This window comes from Danio rerio, chromosome 8 (genome assembly GCF_049306965.1).
Source record: "Danio rerio strain Tuebingen ecotype United States chromosome 8, GRCz12tu, whole genome shotgun sequence".
In the NCBI taxonomy this organism is placed as follows: domain Eukaryota; kingdom Metazoa; phylum Chordata; class Actinopteri; order Cypriniformes; family Danionidae; genus Danio; species Danio rerio.
Genome location: NC_133183.1, coordinates 10260742 through 10282027, shown reverse-complemented (window position 1 = coordinate 10282027; position 21286 = coordinate 10260742). Strand labels below are relative to the sequence as shown.

The following is a 21286-nucleotide window of genomic DNA, read 5'->3' as shown; positions in this document are numbered from 1 at the left end:
GTGTTTACTTTGATATTTAACACTATAAGTAGGGACTAAAATGGAATAATTAGGCTATAACCTGATATAAAACAGCTCAACAACATTGCTAGTGTTTTTATTGAAATACAAACTGACTGACTGTGATGATGCCTGCTTATAATATACTGTACTCTAAGAACAGAGATCAAATTAATAATAAAAATAATGCTTCTAAAAAAAGATAGATTATTTGTCAGAGGAAGTCAGTTCTGAAAGTTAAGACATGCTAAAAAAAAAAAAACCTGCCTTTTTGGGGATTTAACCAAATCTACCAGTCACTGAAATAATATAATATTTAAATTATATTTCTATAATATATCTATTCTTCAATGTGGAAGTGTGCTCGTTTTTGCAGTTGTTTTACAACTTCTGATTCAGTTGCCTATGGAAGAAATTACTAGGAATAATTAATGGCAGAAAACAGTTAAACTACTTAGCTCTACAAACAAGGGTGTTCATGACTGTAGAGGCAAAATAAAATAATATAATAAAATTATCAGTTTGCAACATCAAGCAGCAAAACAAGCTGTTTTTACACATCTAAAAATGAATGGAAGTGAATGAGACCAGAAATCTCGAGCCAAAAAGATTCAAATGGCTGCGCCTGCTCGTAAGCAGAGAATAGGCCCACACATATCCACAGATTTTCTAAGTTGATTAAAAAGCATTTTTATTTTCTTGTCGGCTTAGTCCCTTTATTAATCTAGGGTCGTCACAGCGGAATGAACCGCCAACTTATCCAGCACATTTTTACGCAGCGGATGCCCTTCCAGCCGCAACCCATCTCTGGGAAACATTCACACACACACTCATATACATACTCATTACACAACAGACAATTTTAGCCTATCCAATTCACCTGTACCACATGTATTTGGACTGTGGGGGAAACCGAAGCACTTGGATGAAACCCACGCGATCGCAGGGAGAACACATAGAAATGCCAACTGAGCCAAGCCGAGCCGAGGTTCGAACCAGCGACCTTCTTGCTGTGAGGCGACAGCACTACCTACTGCGCCACTGCATCGCCACATTTTCATCTACATTTCTAACAAAAAAATCTGAAAACTGAATGATGTTAGGTAAAAATTTCTTGTTTCTTATTTTGTCACATAACAAAGTGAAAGATTTATACAAAGGGGATTTTAAGTGTGTCTTTTCATCAGTCAACAACTGTGAATAAACAGAAAAAGCTATGAAGCTAATAAAAAGAGTGCAGGCGCACTGAAAAGGGATTTTTTTTGCCATACAAAATCTGTGCCTGAAGTAATCTGTAGATTTTCTAACCTATACAGTCTATTATTTATTTACTTATGTAAGTGTGTGTAAAACATTAATTTAGTTTCTATATAGATTTATTTTCATAATGTCATACAGGAATTTAGAACTGGAAGTAAAGATTAGTTTAAGAAAAGGATTCAACCAAATCTACAAGTCACTGAAATAATATTATTTCTTGTATTTATAAGCCCACACATATCCACAGATTTTCTAAGGTAAAAGTTTTCTAAAATCTGAAAGCTGAATGATGTTAGGTTAAAAAATATTTTTTGCCACACAACAGAGTAAAAAAAATATACAAAAGGGATTTTGAGTGTCTCTTTTCATCAGTCAACAATTGTGAATAAGCTATGAACAGCTAATAAAAGTGCAGGTGCATTTTGCCATACGAAATCTGTGCCTGCAGAAATCTGTAGATTTCATCATGTCTATTTAGATACTTTTGTAAATGTGTGTAAAACATATTCTTTCAGCTTTAATATAGATTTAATGTCACAATGTCATATAAGAATTCAGTTCTGGAAGTTAATAATAGTTAAAGAATTTCAAAAAAAGATTTTTTGGGGTTTTAACCAAATCTACCAGCCACTGATATAATATGGGTGTCAAATGCTTATTACCACGTCAACATGGTAAAAAAAGGACTACAATTAAAATGCATGCAATCAGTACGCTTTATCTAAGCGTAAACCAACTCAAAGTGACTAGTGATTTTACTGAAATACATACTGAATGACTGTAGGGCTGCACATTATTGAAAAAAAACTGACATTGCAATATTTATATTCACTGCGATATATAACATGATATAAATGCAATTTCAGCAGATGACTTGAATAGCTGGTAAAAATTCATAATTTTAGATCGATAGTGATGATTTTGTATGGTAGCGTATCTACATAAAATAAAATTTAAAAATGACAAGCGAAGTTAAATACAACAGAAAAAAAATGCAAATAAACAATGATTAATGATTTTTTGGGGAGTCAAACAGTATTCAGATGCAGTAATTAAATAATAACTGTAAAATTATAAAAATATACTTTTAATTGAGTAAATAATTAATAAATGCACAATTCATCTTTAAGCTACAAATGTCATTTATTGTGCCCAATTGGTTTAAAATTGCCTCAAATTCTTACAGTCAGGTTTTAAAAACACATGCAAATAATACACTTTCACTTTAAGGTCAAAATATGAAATAACTCCACTATGTTGTAACTGTAATGTCTGGTCAACTATAGTTCCAACTAGATTGCAGATCCCTGCGATGTGACTGTTGCGGACTTGCACATTGCAATATCGATGCGAAAAATATATTTTGTACAGCCTTAATTGACTGTGATGACGCCTGCTTGTAAAATATTGTACTTTTATCTGAAAAACTGATTTCATGTGACAGCAACTGAAATACATCACATCCTCAGCACAGTGAATTAAATCATCTTTCTTTAGATATATAGGCCCAATCCCAATTCCAACCCTTTTTTAGTTCTGCGTCAAGTGATCGGTGCATCTGCATCGGTTTCTGTTGCTTTGCAATAACACTTCCGAAATGCTAGCTGGCAGTAAGTGTTTATGTTCCTCTGTGTCAAGTTTCTTCTCGGGTGTTTTGTTTTTTCTGAACGCTAGCTTTTAATGTACAAGTGGCTCAAACTTGCTTATTTTGAGGCTGGAATTGACAGACGTGCAATAACTTTAATCATAAGGTAAACACAAAACAACAGTTTCCATCCAGAGCTCCTTAACAGGACTCCACACTTGTAAACTCTCACCTCCGGCAGGTGTTGTAGTGCTGTCCCATATCTTAGGAGTGAATTTGATGCCTTCCCCTTCACGCTCTGTTTCAAGGACCAAGGGAAATGGGAAGGGATACAAAAATAAAATTGGGATTGGGATTTTTCACAGTATTCCCTATAATATTTTTTTCTTCTGTAGTACGTCTGATTTGTTTTATTTTGGCTAGAATAAAAGAAAACCATTTTAATGTCAATATTATTATCCCCCTTAGAAAATATTTTTTCCATTTTTCCTACAGAACAAGCCACAGTTATACAATGATGTGCCTAACTTGCCTAATTAATCTAGTCAGGCCTTAAATGTCACTTTAAGCTGAATACTAGTATCTTGAAAAATATCTAGTCAAATATTATGTAAAATCTCAGAAATAAAGGTACAAGTGCTATCACTAGCTGCCTTTTCAAAGGTACAAGTTTGTAACTACAGGGTCCATATTCATACCTCAAGGGTACATACTAGTCAGGGTTCAATGCTATGGATTTATTATACTAGCCCGATTGGTCCAGCACTTCAGATTTTTCACCGAACCCCCCGAAAAAAAGTCAAAGTTAATGGCTATTTCTTAGCCACATGTTTTAAATATTGTAAAAAAAATGTATTTGTATCTAGAAAAAATTTAATAAATGTATAATAAGCAAATCGTCGCTCTGTAGCCATGTAAACGTCTGCTTCCAAGACAGCCTTTTAGCCTCATAATTTGAGGTTGCCATCACTTCGCTGTACTGGTTTTTACCAGGTTACAAAAAAACGTCATGGTCTCAATATGAAATCAGATAATGCCTAGTTCACACTAGAGGATTTTAAACCTGATTTAAACCCGATTTGGAAGTTAACGAGCTCGCCGACAGATCGGGCTGTGATCGGGAAGAAATCTGCGGGTGCACGGCGCTCGCCGCTCTTTATGTGTGAACTACTGAACAACTTATCAACGAGGCTAAATATGCTAAATATGCTAAATATTCCAGAGCAGTCAGCCGACTCAACCCCACGTGTGGTCAAATGTAGTAGCGAGCTACAGCCAATGAGAGAGCATATCAGCATGAGCTGAATGGCTGTGTGTTCAGGAGCTCAGCAGAAACATCTGTGATTGGTCAGAATGGGCATCAGTGCACTCGCTTCATTCTGCGTTAGAACAGACATGAGAGTAGGCTATATTAACAGTGGAACTAGAATTCTGTAACTATTAGAATGACCATACTGCTCATTCTGACTGCTCTCATATGAAACGCCATATTGTCACAACATATTTACATTCAAAGCTATTATTGAGATATTAAAATTAAGCTTTGAATGTCTGGCATCATATTTAATGACACCATTACCTAAAAATATAATCTTTTTTTGGTAATACAGCCTATAAATATGTAGTTAAGATTCTAAAACACTTAAAGGCTTGGCTTTCATTTTCACTTTCAAACAGGAGCAATTTCCCGGCACAAAATATGCTGTTTTGAAAGATATCTGAAGTAAATTGATGTTTTTGCCATCAGAAAGTTTTGTTTATGTTAGCAGGAAGTTGCCAGGCAAGAAAATACAAACATATTTAAAGTCACAGCGAAAAGTATCAGACATGCATGCAGTCATTTTGACCAATATGGTAATTTAAGGCAGAAATGCTCAGTTCTTTACTGTTTTGTAATAAAAAAAAATAACAATGTCAGAAAGAAATACACTGATAGTTAGAAAACGGCAGGGTGTTATAAATATGTTAGTTTTATTTCAAAGAGTTATAAAATTACAAAAATTAAAAACTCTCTGTGTATCTATCCACTCGAACCTTGCAGATGAGTGATTAATCCGCTCATAAATCAGCTGATTTGACGATGTTTTTAAATGCTTTCTCCAAAGCTTGAAAAGCTGTCAGTGATGTAATCAGCACACAAGCAGCCAATAGTGTTCAGCTTTTTCTGACGACTCCTCCCTCAAATTTTCATTGGCTGTGGTTTGGTAGCTTGAATGAGCTGATGGGGAATGAGTTGTTGTCAGATCATGTAGTGTGTGACCCCCCTCTTGTGGATCGTTCATGGAGTGTTGCGTAGTGTGAACACCACAAAGATCAAAAGACACAAAGTCAAGTCATGTAGTGTGAACGGCACAGCGATCTGCTGATGTTTAAAATCCTGTAGTGTGAACTAGGCTTAAGAGGAACCGAAAAGCAACATGGTGTTAACGACATCACAGAGAAAGTAGCATTTAAAAGCTTGAAAACACAAACTGTTTCTCGATTCTAAGACTTTATTCATACACAATTGACAAATAGTCGCAGGCAAATTGAAGTTATTAAAACTATTATGTTTAGAAATGTGTTCGAAAAAAAATCTTTTCTTTGAATAGAAATTAGGGAAAAATAAACAGGGGAGCTAATAATTCAGGGGGGCTAATAATTCTGACTTCAACTGTATTTTACAGTTGGATTAAGCACACAAGCACAAAAGGTGAGTGAGCATAATATCTGCAGTGAAATCAAAGGAAAACAGGCAAGAATTAATGGCACTGCCATCAGCAGAGGACGTGTATCACAAGTTCAGAAAGAACATGTTGAGAATGCAAATTAACCCTATTACCATTCCCCCCTTCATTTACGTAACTCATAAGCAACACCTTAGAAACAATCACCATGGTAAAAGCATTTAAGCAACAGTTTCTAAGGAATAAAAAAAAGAGACCCCGCCACCCTTTAAGCACACTGAACCAAATAAATCGCAGGGGAATTGTTGATGACAATAAAGGCAACTGTTTTCATTTGAACCGAGCGCATACAAATCTAATTAATTAATACCGTCATTAAAATGAGCTGACTGATTGAGTGTGTGCATTCATTAATGGTAAGATGTCTTTAATAAATGGTGCTATTCTAGAAGTGAAACGCCAGAGGAATATCCTGTGGGCAGCGTGTGTGCAACTACACACGAAGGCATACGGAGGCTTTTATAAAGCTTTGGTTCAGGATTTAAATGTCATATTGTCCTGTTAGCCCATTATCCACACTCATCAAATCAGCATCTCACTGCAAAACCCCCAGACTGCTGAAATTACTCATTTCCGTACAGGCTTAATTTTTATTTTTTTTTAAAAAAGGACATGTCTGCAACACTTGCCATTACGGTTCATAGTTATTGTTATGAAGTAAGGATTGTTAGCATATGCTTCTTTCCACAATGATAACAGTGAAACAAAATAATATATCTGTAGTTTCAAGCAATTAACATGAACAGATTTACTAAAATACTTAACACCCCATAATGACAATGTGAATTTTTTTTTTTGAAATTGCTGCAAATTTATTAAAAATAAAAAACCTGAATAATCACATGTACACAAGTATTCACAGCCTTTGCCGTGAAGCTCTAAATTGAGCTCTGCTATATTCTGTTTCCACTGATCATTCTTGAGATGTTTCAGCAGCTTAATTGGAGTTCACCTGTGGTAAATTCAGTTGATTGATTTGAAAAGGCGTACACCTGTCTATATAAGGTCCCAGGGTTGACAGTGCATGTCAAAGCACAAACCAAGCATAAAGACAAAGCAATTGTCTGCAGACTTCCGAGACAGGATTGTCTCGAGGCACAAGTCTGGGGAAGGTTACAAAAATATTTCTGCTGCTCTGAAAGTTCCAATGAGCACAGTGGCCTCCATCATCCATAAGTGGAAGATGTTTGCAACCACCAGGACTCTTCCTAGAGCTGGCTGGTCATCTAAGCTGAGTGATCGGAGGAGCAGGGCTTTAGTCAGGAAGGTGATCACTAACCAGATGGTCACTCTGTCTGAGCTCCTGCGTTCTTCTGTGGAGAGAGGAGAAACTTACAGAAGGACAACCATCTGTGCAGCAATCCAACAATTAGGCGTGTGTGCTAAAGTGGCCAGACGGAAGCCACTCCCTGCCTGGAATTTGCCAAAAGGCATCTGAAGAACAAAATTCTCTGGTCTAATGAGACTAAAATTGAACTTATTGGAGTGAATGCCAGGCATTACGTTTAGAGAAGACCAGGCTAGCCAGGATAGAAGACTAGACAGGATAAAGGGAAAGATGAATGCAGCAATGTACAGAGACATCCTGAATGAAAACCTGCTTCAGAGTGCTCTTGACCTCAGACTGGGGCGACGGTTCATCTTCCAGCAGGACAATGACCCAAAGCACACCGCCAAAATATCAGTGGAGTGGCTTCACAACAACTCAGTGAATATCCTTGGGTGGCCCAGCCAGAGCCCAGACCTAAATCCTAGTGAACATCTCTGGAGATATCTGAAAATGGCTGTACAGTACACTGTCGCTTCCCATTTCAGGTTTTTTGTTTTTAATAAATTTGCAACAATTAAAGAATATATATGTATTGTGTGTAGAATTTTGAGGAAATCAATATATTTAATCCATTTTGGAATTAAGCTGTAACATAAAAAAATGTGGAAAAAGTGAAGAGCTATGAATACATTCCGTATACACTGTATATCTAACAGTGACAAAAAAACAAACTATTACATATAATATAAAAGCCTAATGTAACTTCACAGAAAAATTAACACAAATATGTAAACAAAATCTTTCAGATTATCAACTGATCTTTGATCCAAGCACCCCCAAATAAAAACTGCTCATCTCCACAATTAAAATTTTCCATCAAGAACCAGCTCAGAATAAATAGTTCATCTACATTCTGTATAGTACATTATATAAATGTGATGTTAAAAGACATTAATCAACATTTGAGAATGAATGTTGTCATAACAGACAGAATGAAGCACAGATTTTTAATGTAATAATACCTGATAAGCAGGGCCAGACGGAATCTGCGGACGTTTCTTGCTATTTCTGCGGAGAATTTTGGCAAAAATCTGCGGATTTCTGCGGAATTATTTTGGGAGTATCCAGAGAAGTATCATAACTAAAACCTTAATATATTAAATAAAATGTAATAAATTACTGAATAAATTCAGATTTACACATTTACTCAAGTAAATAAACAGAATTAATTATGGGCAAAAAATCTGCAGAAATCTGCGCGCACAGATTCCGTGTGGGCCTACTGATAAGACATTTAAAGACTTCCAGGTTCCTAATCGACACATATGCTTTGCTAAATGCTTTTATTTGTGTTCATGTTAAACTGACATTACACAAGATGCTGTGGTCTTGCCCTGACAAATTGCATTTCATTTGAAAAGCGAAAAGCGTCAAAATTTGTTTGTCAAATACTGGGGCAGCTTCATTTCTTTGTTGGTTTGGGGCATGTATAGGGCAGTATGTTTGGGCATGAAAGATCTACTTAGATTATTCTGTATTTTGTTGTACTTTGTGTTTAACTTTTAAAAACCTAATAATGTTAAAAAAAAAAGCATTACACAAGATTCTGTCAACGAAATCCAACAAAACTTTAATTTAATAGTTCATGATTAGATTTGATCACATTTAATCATTTCTGCTTTTCTTCATGGGAATGTATTTTTCCTTTATTAAAGCTGTTAAATACACATATTTTACCTTGGTATTTTTGCGGTATTTTAAAGGGTGGAGGACACAGTGTTTTAAGTGTTGTGTGTTGAAGGTTTTGCAATAACAGAGATGGAATGCAAACAATTTATGTTACTAAATATGTACTAAATCACCAAGGATACAGACAAATGAGTTCCTATAACTAAAATCATTCACAGTTCCTGTGTTGCAAATATGCCAGAAAGAAGGTATTTAGTTTTAACAAAAGCAAAAATGCTCTTTCCGGTGTAAAAGCCACTTTTTTTAGGCTGTTTTGGTTCATGGCTTCTATCTATAGGCCCACACGGAATTTGTGCCTGCAGAAAACCACAGATTTTATAGTTGTTTTTGAGGTTGATTGATAAATATTTGTGTTGTACATTTTCATCTACATTTCTGGCCAAAAATCTGAAAACAGATTTAAGGTTAAAAATTGTTGTGTCTTTTACTTCACATTACAGAGTGAAAGAATTATAAAAAGGAGATTTTGAATGTCTCTTTCTTTTTTAGTTATCAGTCAACAACTGTGAACAAACAGAAAAAGCTATGAAGTACAAACAGCTACTGTAATAAAAGAGTGCAGGTGCATTGAAAAGCTTTTTTTGCCAGACAAATCTGTGCCTGCATCAAGTCTATTTAGATACTTATGTAAATGTGTGTGTAAAACATATTCATTCAGTTTTAATGGACCCTTTTTAAAAGGTTATTTATAACGGTCATCATAACCTTAAATCCTTCCAAGATTTTTTAAAAACTGTATGAACATTTCTATGCATTTATGAATGCATTATATCATCTTTGCTTCAAATTACAAAAAAACAAATTACTGCTTATGCAAGGTGTTTCTAATGCAGCGTCTATGGGGCTGAGAGTAAATTTGCATTATTCTCTCATCTGGCTGCCGTCATCAGTCTCTCACTATTCTTTTCCTTTTTCTGAAAGCCTTGATAGCACCATCGTGGCATTTTTCTTTTATTATTTCAGCAAATAGGATTATCAAAAAATGATTTGTTGTAATGTCCGATTTACTGCGCTCTAAGTTTACCCAACCATGACGCCTTCCACAGTAGAGAAACCCGGAAATGTGAAAAGGGTCTATATAAATTTTCAGTAATGTTATTGAACAATATGTAAATGCTCATACAATTTGTAATGTAATATTTTCTGTAATTCTGTCACTGTATTATATAAGAGACCTGATGAAGCTTGGTAAACCAAACAAGTGATTCTAATTGGATTAGTATTGAAAACCTTAAAAGTTATTTTTTATTTCATGTGCTAAGACAGGGGTCACCAAATTTGTTCCTGGAGGGCTGGTGTCCTGCTGATCTTAGCTCCAACCCTAATCAAACACACCTAAACAGCTAATCAAGGTCTTAGTATGCATACTTGAAACATCCAAGCAGGTGTGTTGCCCCCCAGGACTGAGAAAGGTGACCCCTCTGCTTAGATTTCAGCTCATATACTCTTAAAATCATTCCAGATAACTTTTAATAAGTGCAAGAAAAATGGTTCTTGGAAATATTTTTGTAAAATACTTCCAGAATCACCACTGTTAAAAAAGTTGTCAGGCAGTAATATAAAATGAATAAACAAATAAATATATGAGAAACCTATAGCATCACAGCAATATAACAAAAAGCAGTTTTTTAAATAAAATTTTTTACTATTAAATTACAGCAGCACAATATATTGTTTCAGCATGAATATTGCAATGTGTGCATCTGCAATAGTCACATCGCAGGATATGTTTTAAAAAACTTTAAAGCATTCAGGTACAAGAACTTGTACGATTTTTTTTTATTTTTTTTATTAAAGATACATTTTATTGCATTATTTATACAATGTAAAGATACAGTCTTGTTTTACATTTGGTTTTTCCAATGTCTGTACCCGAGTACTGTTTGACAAAACCATAATGCAACAATAATTCTAAATTGTATATTCATTCATTCATTGTCTTGTCGGCTTAGTCCCTTTATTAATCCGGGGTCACCACAGCGGAATGAACCGCCAACTTATCCAGCAAGTTTTTTACGCAGCGGATGTCCTTCCAGCCGCAACCCATCTCTGGGAAACATCCACACACACAGTACGGTAATTTAGCCTACCCAATTCACCTGTACCACATGCATTTGGACTGTGGGGGAAACCGTAGCACCCGGAGGAAACCCACGCGAAGGCAGGGAGAACATGCAAACTCCACACAGAAACGCCAACTGAGCCGAGGTTCGAACCAGCGACCTTCTTGCTGTGAGGCGACAGCACTACCTACTGCGTCACTGCCTCGCCCACTAAATTGTATATTGTTATGCATGATTCAATCTCCCATTACAATCAATCTGAATTAATGTAAACTTTACAAATAGTTATTCAAGGCATCTAATGAAACTGTATTCATATCGCAGAAGAACAAAACATTTCAGTATCATGCAGCACTATAATAAATATCACAAACTTTTAATTAAAATAAAAAGGTTCAAAAGGAAAAAGAAATCTTTTGAACTGTTTGACCCACTGCTTATGAAATACATCTGTGTGTTCATTCATTCATTCATTTTTTTTGTCGGCTTAGTCCCTTTATTATTCCGGGGTCGCCACAGCGGAATGAACCGCCAACCCATCCAGCAAGTTTTCACGCAGCGGATGCCCTTCCAGCCGCAACCCATCTCTGGGAAACATCCGCACACTCATTCATACACATACTCATTACACAACAGACAATTTTAGCCTATCCAATTCACCTGTACCGCATGTCTTTGGACTGTGGGGGAAACCGGAGCACCCGGAGGAAACCCACGCGAACGCAGGGAGAACATGCAAACTCCACACAGAAACGCCCACTGAGCCGAGGCTCGAACCAGCGACCATGCTGTGAGGCAACAGCACTACATATATATATATATATATATATATATATATATATATATATATATATATATATATATATATATATATATATATAATACTAATAATCAGCACATTTTAGATCACTCATATTTAATATTACTAATGTCACAGTGAAGCCAACGCCAATGAATCAGATGCACATTCATCATATTTAGCCTACACTCTTGCTTATTCCCTGATTTTCCTTGCAGTGTTACATTCTAGCTGAAGAGCTTCGGCATGACTAATCAAGGGACCAACACTGCACAGCTTGCCTTGGTCTAATGCCTCATAAATCAGCATGTACATCTGAGAAAAGCAAACAAAGACCGGCACTGAACAACACAGATCTGTTTTTCCTCGTCAGACCTTATTGCCTTAAGACTGTTCGGGGACCTCAATGCTCAATAGTCAATTATCTGGAGTTCTCAGGCTGCCTGATGACTTATAGTCAATGAATGAATGGCCATCCCAAAGGAGGAGAGCCAGACAGGACTGTGATGTGAGCAGAATTAATCCAGTGCTAAAACGCCAAGCAGATCCCTAATAAACAGATCTACTCGTGAATTAAATGGGGCTCTCAACAGTTCCTTGAGGTTCATCAATGTGCCCATCCCGTCTCCTTGGGTTTACGTGCTGCCTGCTGGTAATACAAGATGACACTGGATTTGTTTACGCAAGCACTGCGGTTAACATGCATTGCACAATCATGTTCAATGCACTTTTGTAAGTCAAGGTGAATAGCATAAAAATATTAACTCTCAAGTTGATTGGGAAATCTATTTGTTTTATATTTTGCACAAATCTGAACATTGACTGATGATTGAATTTACATTTGTGTTTTGTTTTTCACATAATAATGAAATATGTACACAAAGTGGATTTTGAGATCATTTATACACATATATTGTGACGGATTAAATTTCAGCGTATAATTTGAATAGCTCTATTTGGAAAGATTTCATTCATTTAGATTGACTGGGATGATGAGGTGTTCTGTGTAGTACATCTGCATGAATATAATACATTTAGAAGCATATAAACATGACAGCAAAAATAAAAGTTAAATAACCGTTTTCTGAGGAGTCAAACAGTATTCAAGCACAGAAATAGAACAATCAAATGTAAAATAAAACGGTCATTATTTCCCAAATGATGTTTAACAGAGCAAGGAAATGTCTGATAATATTTTTTTCTTCTAGAAAAAGTCTAAGTTTTTTTATTTCGGCAAGAATAAAAGCATTTTGTAATTTTTTAAATACCATTTTAAGAAAAAAATTATTAGTCCATTTTTTGGTTCCCTGAAAAACATATTTTGTTTTCTGATATACTACAGTACAATCCATTGTTATACAATGACATTTCTAATTACCCTAACCTGACTAGTAGACCTAATTAACCTAGTTAAGCTTTTAAACGTTACTTTAAGCTGTATATTAGCAAGTGTCTTGAAAAAAATCTAGTAAAATATTATTTACTGCCATCAAGGCAAAGATAAAATAAATCAGTTATTATTAGAAATGAGTTATTAAAACTATTATGCTTAGAAATGTGTTTAAAAAAATATCTCTGCTAAACAGAAAACGGGGGAAAAAATAAACAGGGGGGGCTAATGATTCTGACTTCAACTCTGTGTGTATGGAGTCTAATAGTATTCAAGTACAGTAACTGAATAATTAAAATAATTCAATAAAGTTATTCATAGTTAATGCCACAAATAGAACGATTTCTTATGCCTGAATGTTTTTAAAATCTTTATACAATCACAGGCTTCAAAAACACATGCAAATAATAAGTTATAATACAAACTCAACATTGCACAATGATCACATTGTGATAACAATGCTGAAACAATATATTGTGCAGCCCTAGCCTGGAGTGTTTTGTATTAATGTAAACAGAGGAAATTAAGGACATGTTGCTCAATTATAGTACAATATGAAATAAACAGCGATATAATAACAGCTTTTAATTTATAAAATCCACCTCTCAAACATAAAAACAAACCATTCACGCTGTGAACTAGCTTGTTTGGGAGTGCTGAGATTTGAAATACTGTACTATATATATATATATATATATATATATATATATATATATATATATATATATATATATATATATATATATATATATTAATTAACAGTGAAATATAGAAAGCTGTGTTAAAATGACATTCAAGCTCTTTTTGCTGAATGAACATCACTGAAACATCCAGGAGGTAAAAACGTCTACCAAGCACTGGTATGCTGTGTTTGACGCAAAAACAGCAGTGTGTGGAGTCGGTTAATGATAGAAATTTGTTTTGCAAAACATGTGCTCCAACACAGTATCTGTGCATTAGCCTTCCAACATGTTTTGTTAACTCACCCTGGCCAAAATCAAATGTATATAACGTTAAAATCATTCACTGTGTTGTGAACAGGCACACTGAACAAAACGTTCTGCAACACACTATGGATTAAGCACCCTAGAGCTCACGTACAAACGAATCGTAAACAAAACGAAGCTATTGTTGAATGTATTCTGCTTTATTTGACAAACAAGCACTTTATTAAACTCGACTGTAATCACTCCACCATCTCCCAACCTCTGCGAAGTGCATTAAAACTTACCGCTGATCAGCGGATTCGACTCCATCACTCCCAAATAAATCGGTCTATGGCCTGTCTTATTCTTTGGAGATTAATTCACGTCCATCGCTGTGCTTGTTGGGTGTCAAAAGTCGGTGATTTAATTGCGTTTGGCTGTTATGTAACACATGCACCTCTCCCTCCATGTTAGTTGACATTAGCAGCTAAGTCGCTAGCTCGCGTTAGCTGCGCGTGCACCGTTCCTGTCAGACGGACTGAAGACTTCTTCAAACGTAAAAATACTCTGGTAAAATCCACCAGGGCTTTGCTTAAAAGGTGCAGTGTGACGCGCTGCCTTTATAGGAATACGGCAACAGTAATGAGGGGTTAGTTCCAGTGTGGTGGACGGTCAGGGAGGGCAAATAAACCCGAGACCCCTGATCAGGTAGCCGTTAGTCCGCGAGCTTCCCTCCTTCATCGGTGTCCAAGCAACGGACGGAAAGTCCTCGCGCTTCAGCCGACAGCACCGACAGTTAAAAAGCGCAAAATAACGGGCTAGTGAGAACCAGAGCGCTCCCTTCCGAAGTTTCTTTTTCATAACAACAACAACAGTCTGTGCTCGGCTCGGCTTTCCCCCCTCTTTGCTTCCTGTTTCCACGAACGCCTCGAACACTTGTTTCTTTTTTTCCACCTCTCTCTTTTTGCTCTGCTCTGAGTCCCTTGTGCGGCCGTGACGTCACTGCAACAGGCATGACGCGGGCTTGCTGTGGAGCGAAATGAATGAAAGGAAAAACTATTTCAGTATTTTTTCTAGCATCAAGGTCGAATGAAAATCTTCACACACTATGGAGTCAATCTAGGACCACAAATACCTGCAGAATAAAAGAAATGCAAAGCAAGTTTTGAGAAATAAAAATAAAATTTGCAAACAAAAAAAAGAACTGCTAATAAAAACCAAGCAGCGCATAAAAACAAAAATATTTGCAATTAAAAAAACTATATATATACAGTTGAAATCAGAAGTTTACATACACTCTAAAAAAAGGAACATAACCATTAAAAAAAAAATAATATATATATATATATATATATATATATATATATATATATATATATATATATATATATATATATATATATATATATATATATATATATATATATGATGGTAAATCATACTTAACGTTTACTATTTTAGGTCCGTTAAGATTACCTAAATGATTTACATTTGCTAAATGCCAGAATAATGAGACAATTTTTTTATTGAAATTTTTTTTTATTAATTTCCAGACAGTCAAAAGTTTACATACATTTTATTGGTATTTTTTTTTAGCTTTGCTTTTAAAATGTAAAACTTTTGGTCAAATGTTTTGGGTATCCTTCCACAAGCTTCTCACAATAGTTTGAAGGAATTTTGACCCATTCCTCTTGACAAAATTGGTGTAACTGAGTTAGATTTGTTGGCTGTCTTGGTCGCACAAGCTTTTTCAACTCTGCCCACAAATTTTCTATTGGATTGAGTTCAGGGCTTTGTGATGGCCACTCCAAAACATTCACTCTGTTGTCCTTAAATCACATTTTAACTAATTTGGCAGTGTGCTTAGGGTCAAGGTCTATTTGAAAGACCCATTTGTGGCTAAGTTTTAATTTCCTGGCTGATGTCTTGAGATGTTGCTTCAGTATTTCTGCATAATGTTCTCTCTTCATGATGCCATCTATGCAGTGAAGTGGACAAGTCCCTCCTGCAACAAAACAGCCCTACAACATGGTGCTGACGCCCCCATACTTCACAGTTGGGATGGTGTTCCTAGGCTTGTAAGCTTTTCCCTTTGTCCTCCAAATGTAACACTGGTCATTATGGCCAAACAGTTCAATCTTAGTTCCATCAGACCACAAGACATGTCTCCAAATATTATTCTTTTTACCAGTGTAATTTAGCAAATTGTACTCTGGCTTTGTTGTTGATTCTGGCTTGTTGATTTTCCCATGTTGTCACAAAAGGAAGCAGCGCGTTTGTGGTTTTTTTTCCTTAAATACTATTCTACAGTTGTGCCTCCAATTAACTCAAATGTTGTCAGTTAGCCAATCAGAAACTTCCAAAACCTTGAAACCATCATCTGAGCTTTATTAGAGGCATTATAATTGTATTGTATGAACACTTGACTTTCAAGAAAAATTATAAAAATTTCTCAAAAAAATCTCTCTCTCGTTATTCTGCTATTAAGCATAACAGAAACTAATTTGATAATCTAAACTTACCTAAAAGAGAAAAAGTTTAGTCACATTAACTTCTGCCTTTTTATAAAGCGTATACTGTGCGTGTGTGTGTGTGTGTATGTATATATATATATGGACAAAACCCATCCAGTCAATGGAGTATATGGACTTTTAATTTCAGTCACCAGCTTCAGGGCTTCCGGTTAATTGTCATCGCATACAAAATCGTGTCATTTAGGATCTGATTTCCTTAAAAAAAAAAAACAGCGATCTTCACTGCCTGGCTGAGATACGACATAAAGTGGGTATCAGACCAAACAAGAAGCCCTGAATTAAATTAGATTTTTCTGCACCATGTCTTTAAAATTTGAAAATTTATTTTACCCCAGTATATTCAATGGAATTTCTGTGCTAGCTGGTTGCTATTGAACCATCTTTCATCTTTTTTATGCTTTAACAACCAAATAGATGCTTTAGTCTAGCGGTTCCCAAACTGGGGTGCGTAGTGTGACCACCAGGAGTGCGCGAGAGTGCGCGTTTGTAATGACGGAAAATCTTTTATTATTTTTGTGCATTTATCTTGGGTACACTTCACTAGAAAGAAAAAGAGAGAGAAAAAAAAAAATCACAAAATGAACACCTGGTTAAAAACTGGCACTTTAAAGAAGTCAAGTGACAGTAGGGACAAACCATCTGTAACTCCCGCCAGTCCTTTACCACCCAACCTGCTCCGAGCTGGAATCGAACCAGCTACCTTTCGCATGTGAGTTGGTTGCACTACCAAGGAGGCTAAAGACCATGGCCTCTAGCATCTGTCGCTAGAGCACCTTTAGAGTTCAGAGGAGTGAGGTTTACCTGCACAGCACCTACTAGCTGGCCTCCGTTACACATCTACATCAGCCTCTTACAAGATATGCCTTTAAGGTTTTATTTCAAGGAACATTAGAGGAACTGCAAAAGAAGAAAAAGGGAGGCACAAAGGAGCAGTAGCTTCCATCCGAAAAGTAGCACCACTGGTTTCCTGGGTACACTGCAGCATCCACCAAGAAGCTCTAGCAATGAAAAACATGCCCGATGAACTTTTGTGTGTATTTAATGACGCGGTGAAAACCGTCAACTTCATTAAAGCTTGTCCATTAAATACACGCATTTTATTATTTTTATTTTAATCGTGTATCCAGAACTATGTCTAATGAGTTATTGCAGTTAAAAATGTGGAGTTTAATCAGAGAAAGGGGTGCTTGACAGGTGTCAAATATTAGAAAGACGTGAACACAGCAAAAGGTTTGTGAACCACTGCTTTAGTCTATTTAACTGAATGTATTGTAATTACATTACATCACTGCTGTAACAGGAACCGTATGAAATTGAAAATAGTCACATAAAGCTTTCAGCGGAAGTTTATCTTTGGCTGAAAAATATACCCTAGCTGTGCATACTGTATAGCCAATTGCAATGCTCATTTTAATTTGCTTTTTAGTTAATTGTGAGTCTGCGATGCTTTTTCCCTTTGCACTTCACGTTTTTACGTATTTCACTTAGTGGCCCTGATTTGACAGAGGCGGAGTCAAGGGAACTTGGGGGTTTACGGCTGCCTCCACTGTCATCTCACAGCAAGGTCACTGGTTTGACTCTCTGCTGGGTCAGTTGGCATTTCTGTGTGGAGTAGGCATGGGCCAATATAAGAGTCTGACAGTATTTAACCTTGGTTTCACGGCATCACAGATTACTGCTCCAAAATAAGTTCTTGCATATACTTTAGGAACGGTATAACAGAAAACTTGGTTTTAAAACCTTGATCTTTCCAAACCGCGGCAAACCTTGAAACCGGTTATCGTCCCATACCTAGTGTGGAGTTTGCATGTTCTCTCGTGTTGGCGTGGGTTTCCTCCAGGTGCTCCGGTTTCTCCCACAGTCCAAAGAAATGCTATACACACTAAAAAATATTCTTGAGGCCAAACAAACAAAAAAAAAAAAATGAATGCAACAGTTTGCATCAAGTTACGACAACATCTAACAAAACGAAGTTCAACAAACTTTATTATGTTAGCGAAATGCCATTTCCTCTTCAATCAGAATTTAAATGTTACAATTTAAAACAGATCCAGTGTTATGTACTTAATTACATGCAAGTTTTTCAATTTAGAAACTCAAATCAATTAAGTGGCTGAAAATGTTTAAGTTTTTAATGCTTTCAAATTTACTGTTCATTTATTTGCATGTAAGAAATAAATTCAACAACATTTATGTTTTCAGGTATTTTTTATTTATTTTTTTAAACCACAGGGGCGGTTCATTCCGCTGTGGCGACCCCAGATTAATAAAGAGACAAAGTCGAAAAAAAAGAAGAATAAATTAAACCACAGATTTTCTTTGTTTTACAAAACAAAAACATGTACTGTCCCATAACAAAAATAACAAAAAACATCAGTGTGTGAAATTAAACATATAAAACAACTCCATTAATGTGGAAATCAACCTATGTGGAGTTATCAACCCAATTTCTTTGGATTGCTACAAGTTAAATATTGTTTTAAACAAATTGACATATATATTTACCTTTAATTTAGTCACATTTTCAGTTGATGTAATTATCATTATTTTTCTGTGTTGAAAACTTAAACTTATTCTAGAAACTTAAAAGTTTTAATCTAATCAGCAATTTAAAATTTTATGTTACAACAATGTATTAAACTTAGTAATAACAAACCTCTTGACTTATTTTTTAGAGTGTAGGTGAATTGAATGAAATTATCTAGTGTATGTTTGTGTGTGTCAGTGTGAGTGTGTATGGGTGTATCCCAGTACTGGGTTGCAGCTTGAACAGTATCTACTGTGTAAAACACATTCTGGATAAGTTGGCGGTTCATTCCGCTGTGGCGACCCCTGACGAATAAAGGGAATAACCCAAAAGAAAATGACTGAATAAACAAATATTTAATTAAAACAAATAAACATTCATTTAAATAATATAAATTCTTCTACAGGAAACTATTTAACGCTGTAGTTTTTAGTTTGGGTTGTCTCTCTTCTAGAATAATCATATCCATTTATATTTAGATACTGAAAACCTGACATCATTTAAAAGCCACGTAAAGCACACTGCATGCTCAAGTACACCTCACATGTCATACAATAACGCAGGAAGCCTAAATTATCTTCAGAGATAATTTAACGCATTGAACATCTCGGGTACACTCAAGTTCCCTGTAAGTCCTGAATTTTAAGAACCTAAAATCTCCAAAATGTCACATAATAATAATGAGTGTATTGTGTGTCATTGTGCCCAAATGTGGCGGCGAGTCTTTGTACAAAGAAAAAGAATCTATTTCAGGAAGCAAGAGTCTTAGAGTGCTGCCACAATTCAACATCCAGTTTCTATGGCAACGGTTACTAGTGTGACAGGGTAGCCGTCACACGGATGCTGCGGAAACTTAAAATTAACCAGCGTCTTCATCAGTCAGATCAGCTCAAACACAGGACCAATTAATGATCAACTCATTTAAACCTCGTTTATTATTAGAGGAGCAATGGTGAAGAGCAGCACACACACTGCTTCAAAGTATTTTATCGAAAGGCATACTCATGTATCGAACTAATTATGCGGAATGGTTAATTAATGCAGCTTGTGATCTTATTATTTTTTCATAAAATACATTTAATAAATAGAAAAACATGAGTATTTTGGGTTACAGCTTATTTTATTTTAGTTTTTATTTTAAGTTTTTATTGCAGAGAGATATCATTCACAGCATCAGTAGACATACAGTTGAAGTCAGAATTATTAACTCCCCGTTTGATTTTTTTTTTCTCTTTTAAATATTTCCCAAAAGAGGTTTAACAGAGCAAGGGAATTTTCACAGTATGTCTGATAATATTTTTTCTTCTGGAGAAAGTCTTATTTGTTTTATTTCGGCTTGAATAAAAGCAGTTATAAATTAAAAAAAAGCCATTTTAAGGTCAATATTATTAGTCCCTTTAAGCTGTATTTTTTCGACTGTCTACAGAACAAATCATCAATATAAAATAACTTGCGTAATTAACCTAACCTGCCGAGTTAACCTAATTAACCTAGTTAAGCCTTTAAATGTCACTTTAAGCTGTATAGAAGTGTCTTGAAAAAGATCTAGTAAAATATTATCTATAGTCATCATGACAAAGATAAAATAAATCAGCTATTAGAAATGAGTTATTAAAACTATTATGTTTAGAAATGTGTTGAAAAATTATCTCTGTTAAACAGAAATTGGGGAAAAATAAACAGGGGGGCTAATAATTCTGGCTTCAACTGTATAACTTTTACAGTTTTAGTAAATTCCCTAATCAGGGACCAAAGAGGAAACACAAGTTTCTTCATAATAGCGACAGACCATTTCCATTTGCCTTATTAGACATCATATCAAAACTATATACAGAAAAAAAGAAAGAGAATAAATAATAAAATATTTCACTTAAAGGGGCCAATAATATTGTCATTAAAATGGTGTTTAAACAATTAAAAACTGCTTTAATTCTAGTCAAAATATAACAAAAAAGACTTTCTCCAAAAGAACAAATATTATCAGACATATTGTAGAAATTTCCTTGCTCTGTTAAACATCATTTAAGAAATATATATCTGTAAAAAAACATTTAAAGGGGGGCGAATAATTCTGACTTCAACTGTATATAGTACAAAAACTATTTACAGATCAGAGAATCAGATCAACACATAAATAATAACATCCTCAAGAAAAACAAGTACAATGCAAAGTAAAAAATGAAAACAAAGTTTGCTTAAAGACCTTAAATGAGTAATGGATTGAAAGGTAGCAGGTAAATTATTCCAATCTGTTGCACCTTTAAACATAAAAGCTATTTTACCAAAAGATTTTTTACGACGAGGAACAAAAAGATAAGTCTGATATATATATAATATATATAAAACAACTAAAAATTGTTGTGAATAATGAGGATACTTAAAATGAATACATTTAAATATAAATTGAAGCCAGAAGATATGTCGGCTTGTGTGCAAAGATAGCCACTGCAGCAGATC

The 21286-nt window shown here is 35.2% G+C and overlaps 1 protein-coding gene across 1 annotated transcript in view; it reads right to left on the bottom strand.

Annotated features, from left to right (window-relative positions):
* Nucleotides 1–14706, bottom strand: part of elk1 (ETS transcription factor ELK1) — a 37545-nt gene extending 22839 nt beyond the window's left edge. Inside the window, exon 1 of the mRNA XM_691202.9 lies at nt 14074–14706. Within this exon, the coding sequence (XP_696294.3) occupies nt 14074–14098 (25 nt within the window). The 5' untranslated portion in view covers nt 14099–14706. The remainder of the gene's footprint in view (nt 1–14073) is intronic.
* Between the last annotated feature and the right edge of the window lie 6580 nt (nt 14707–21286).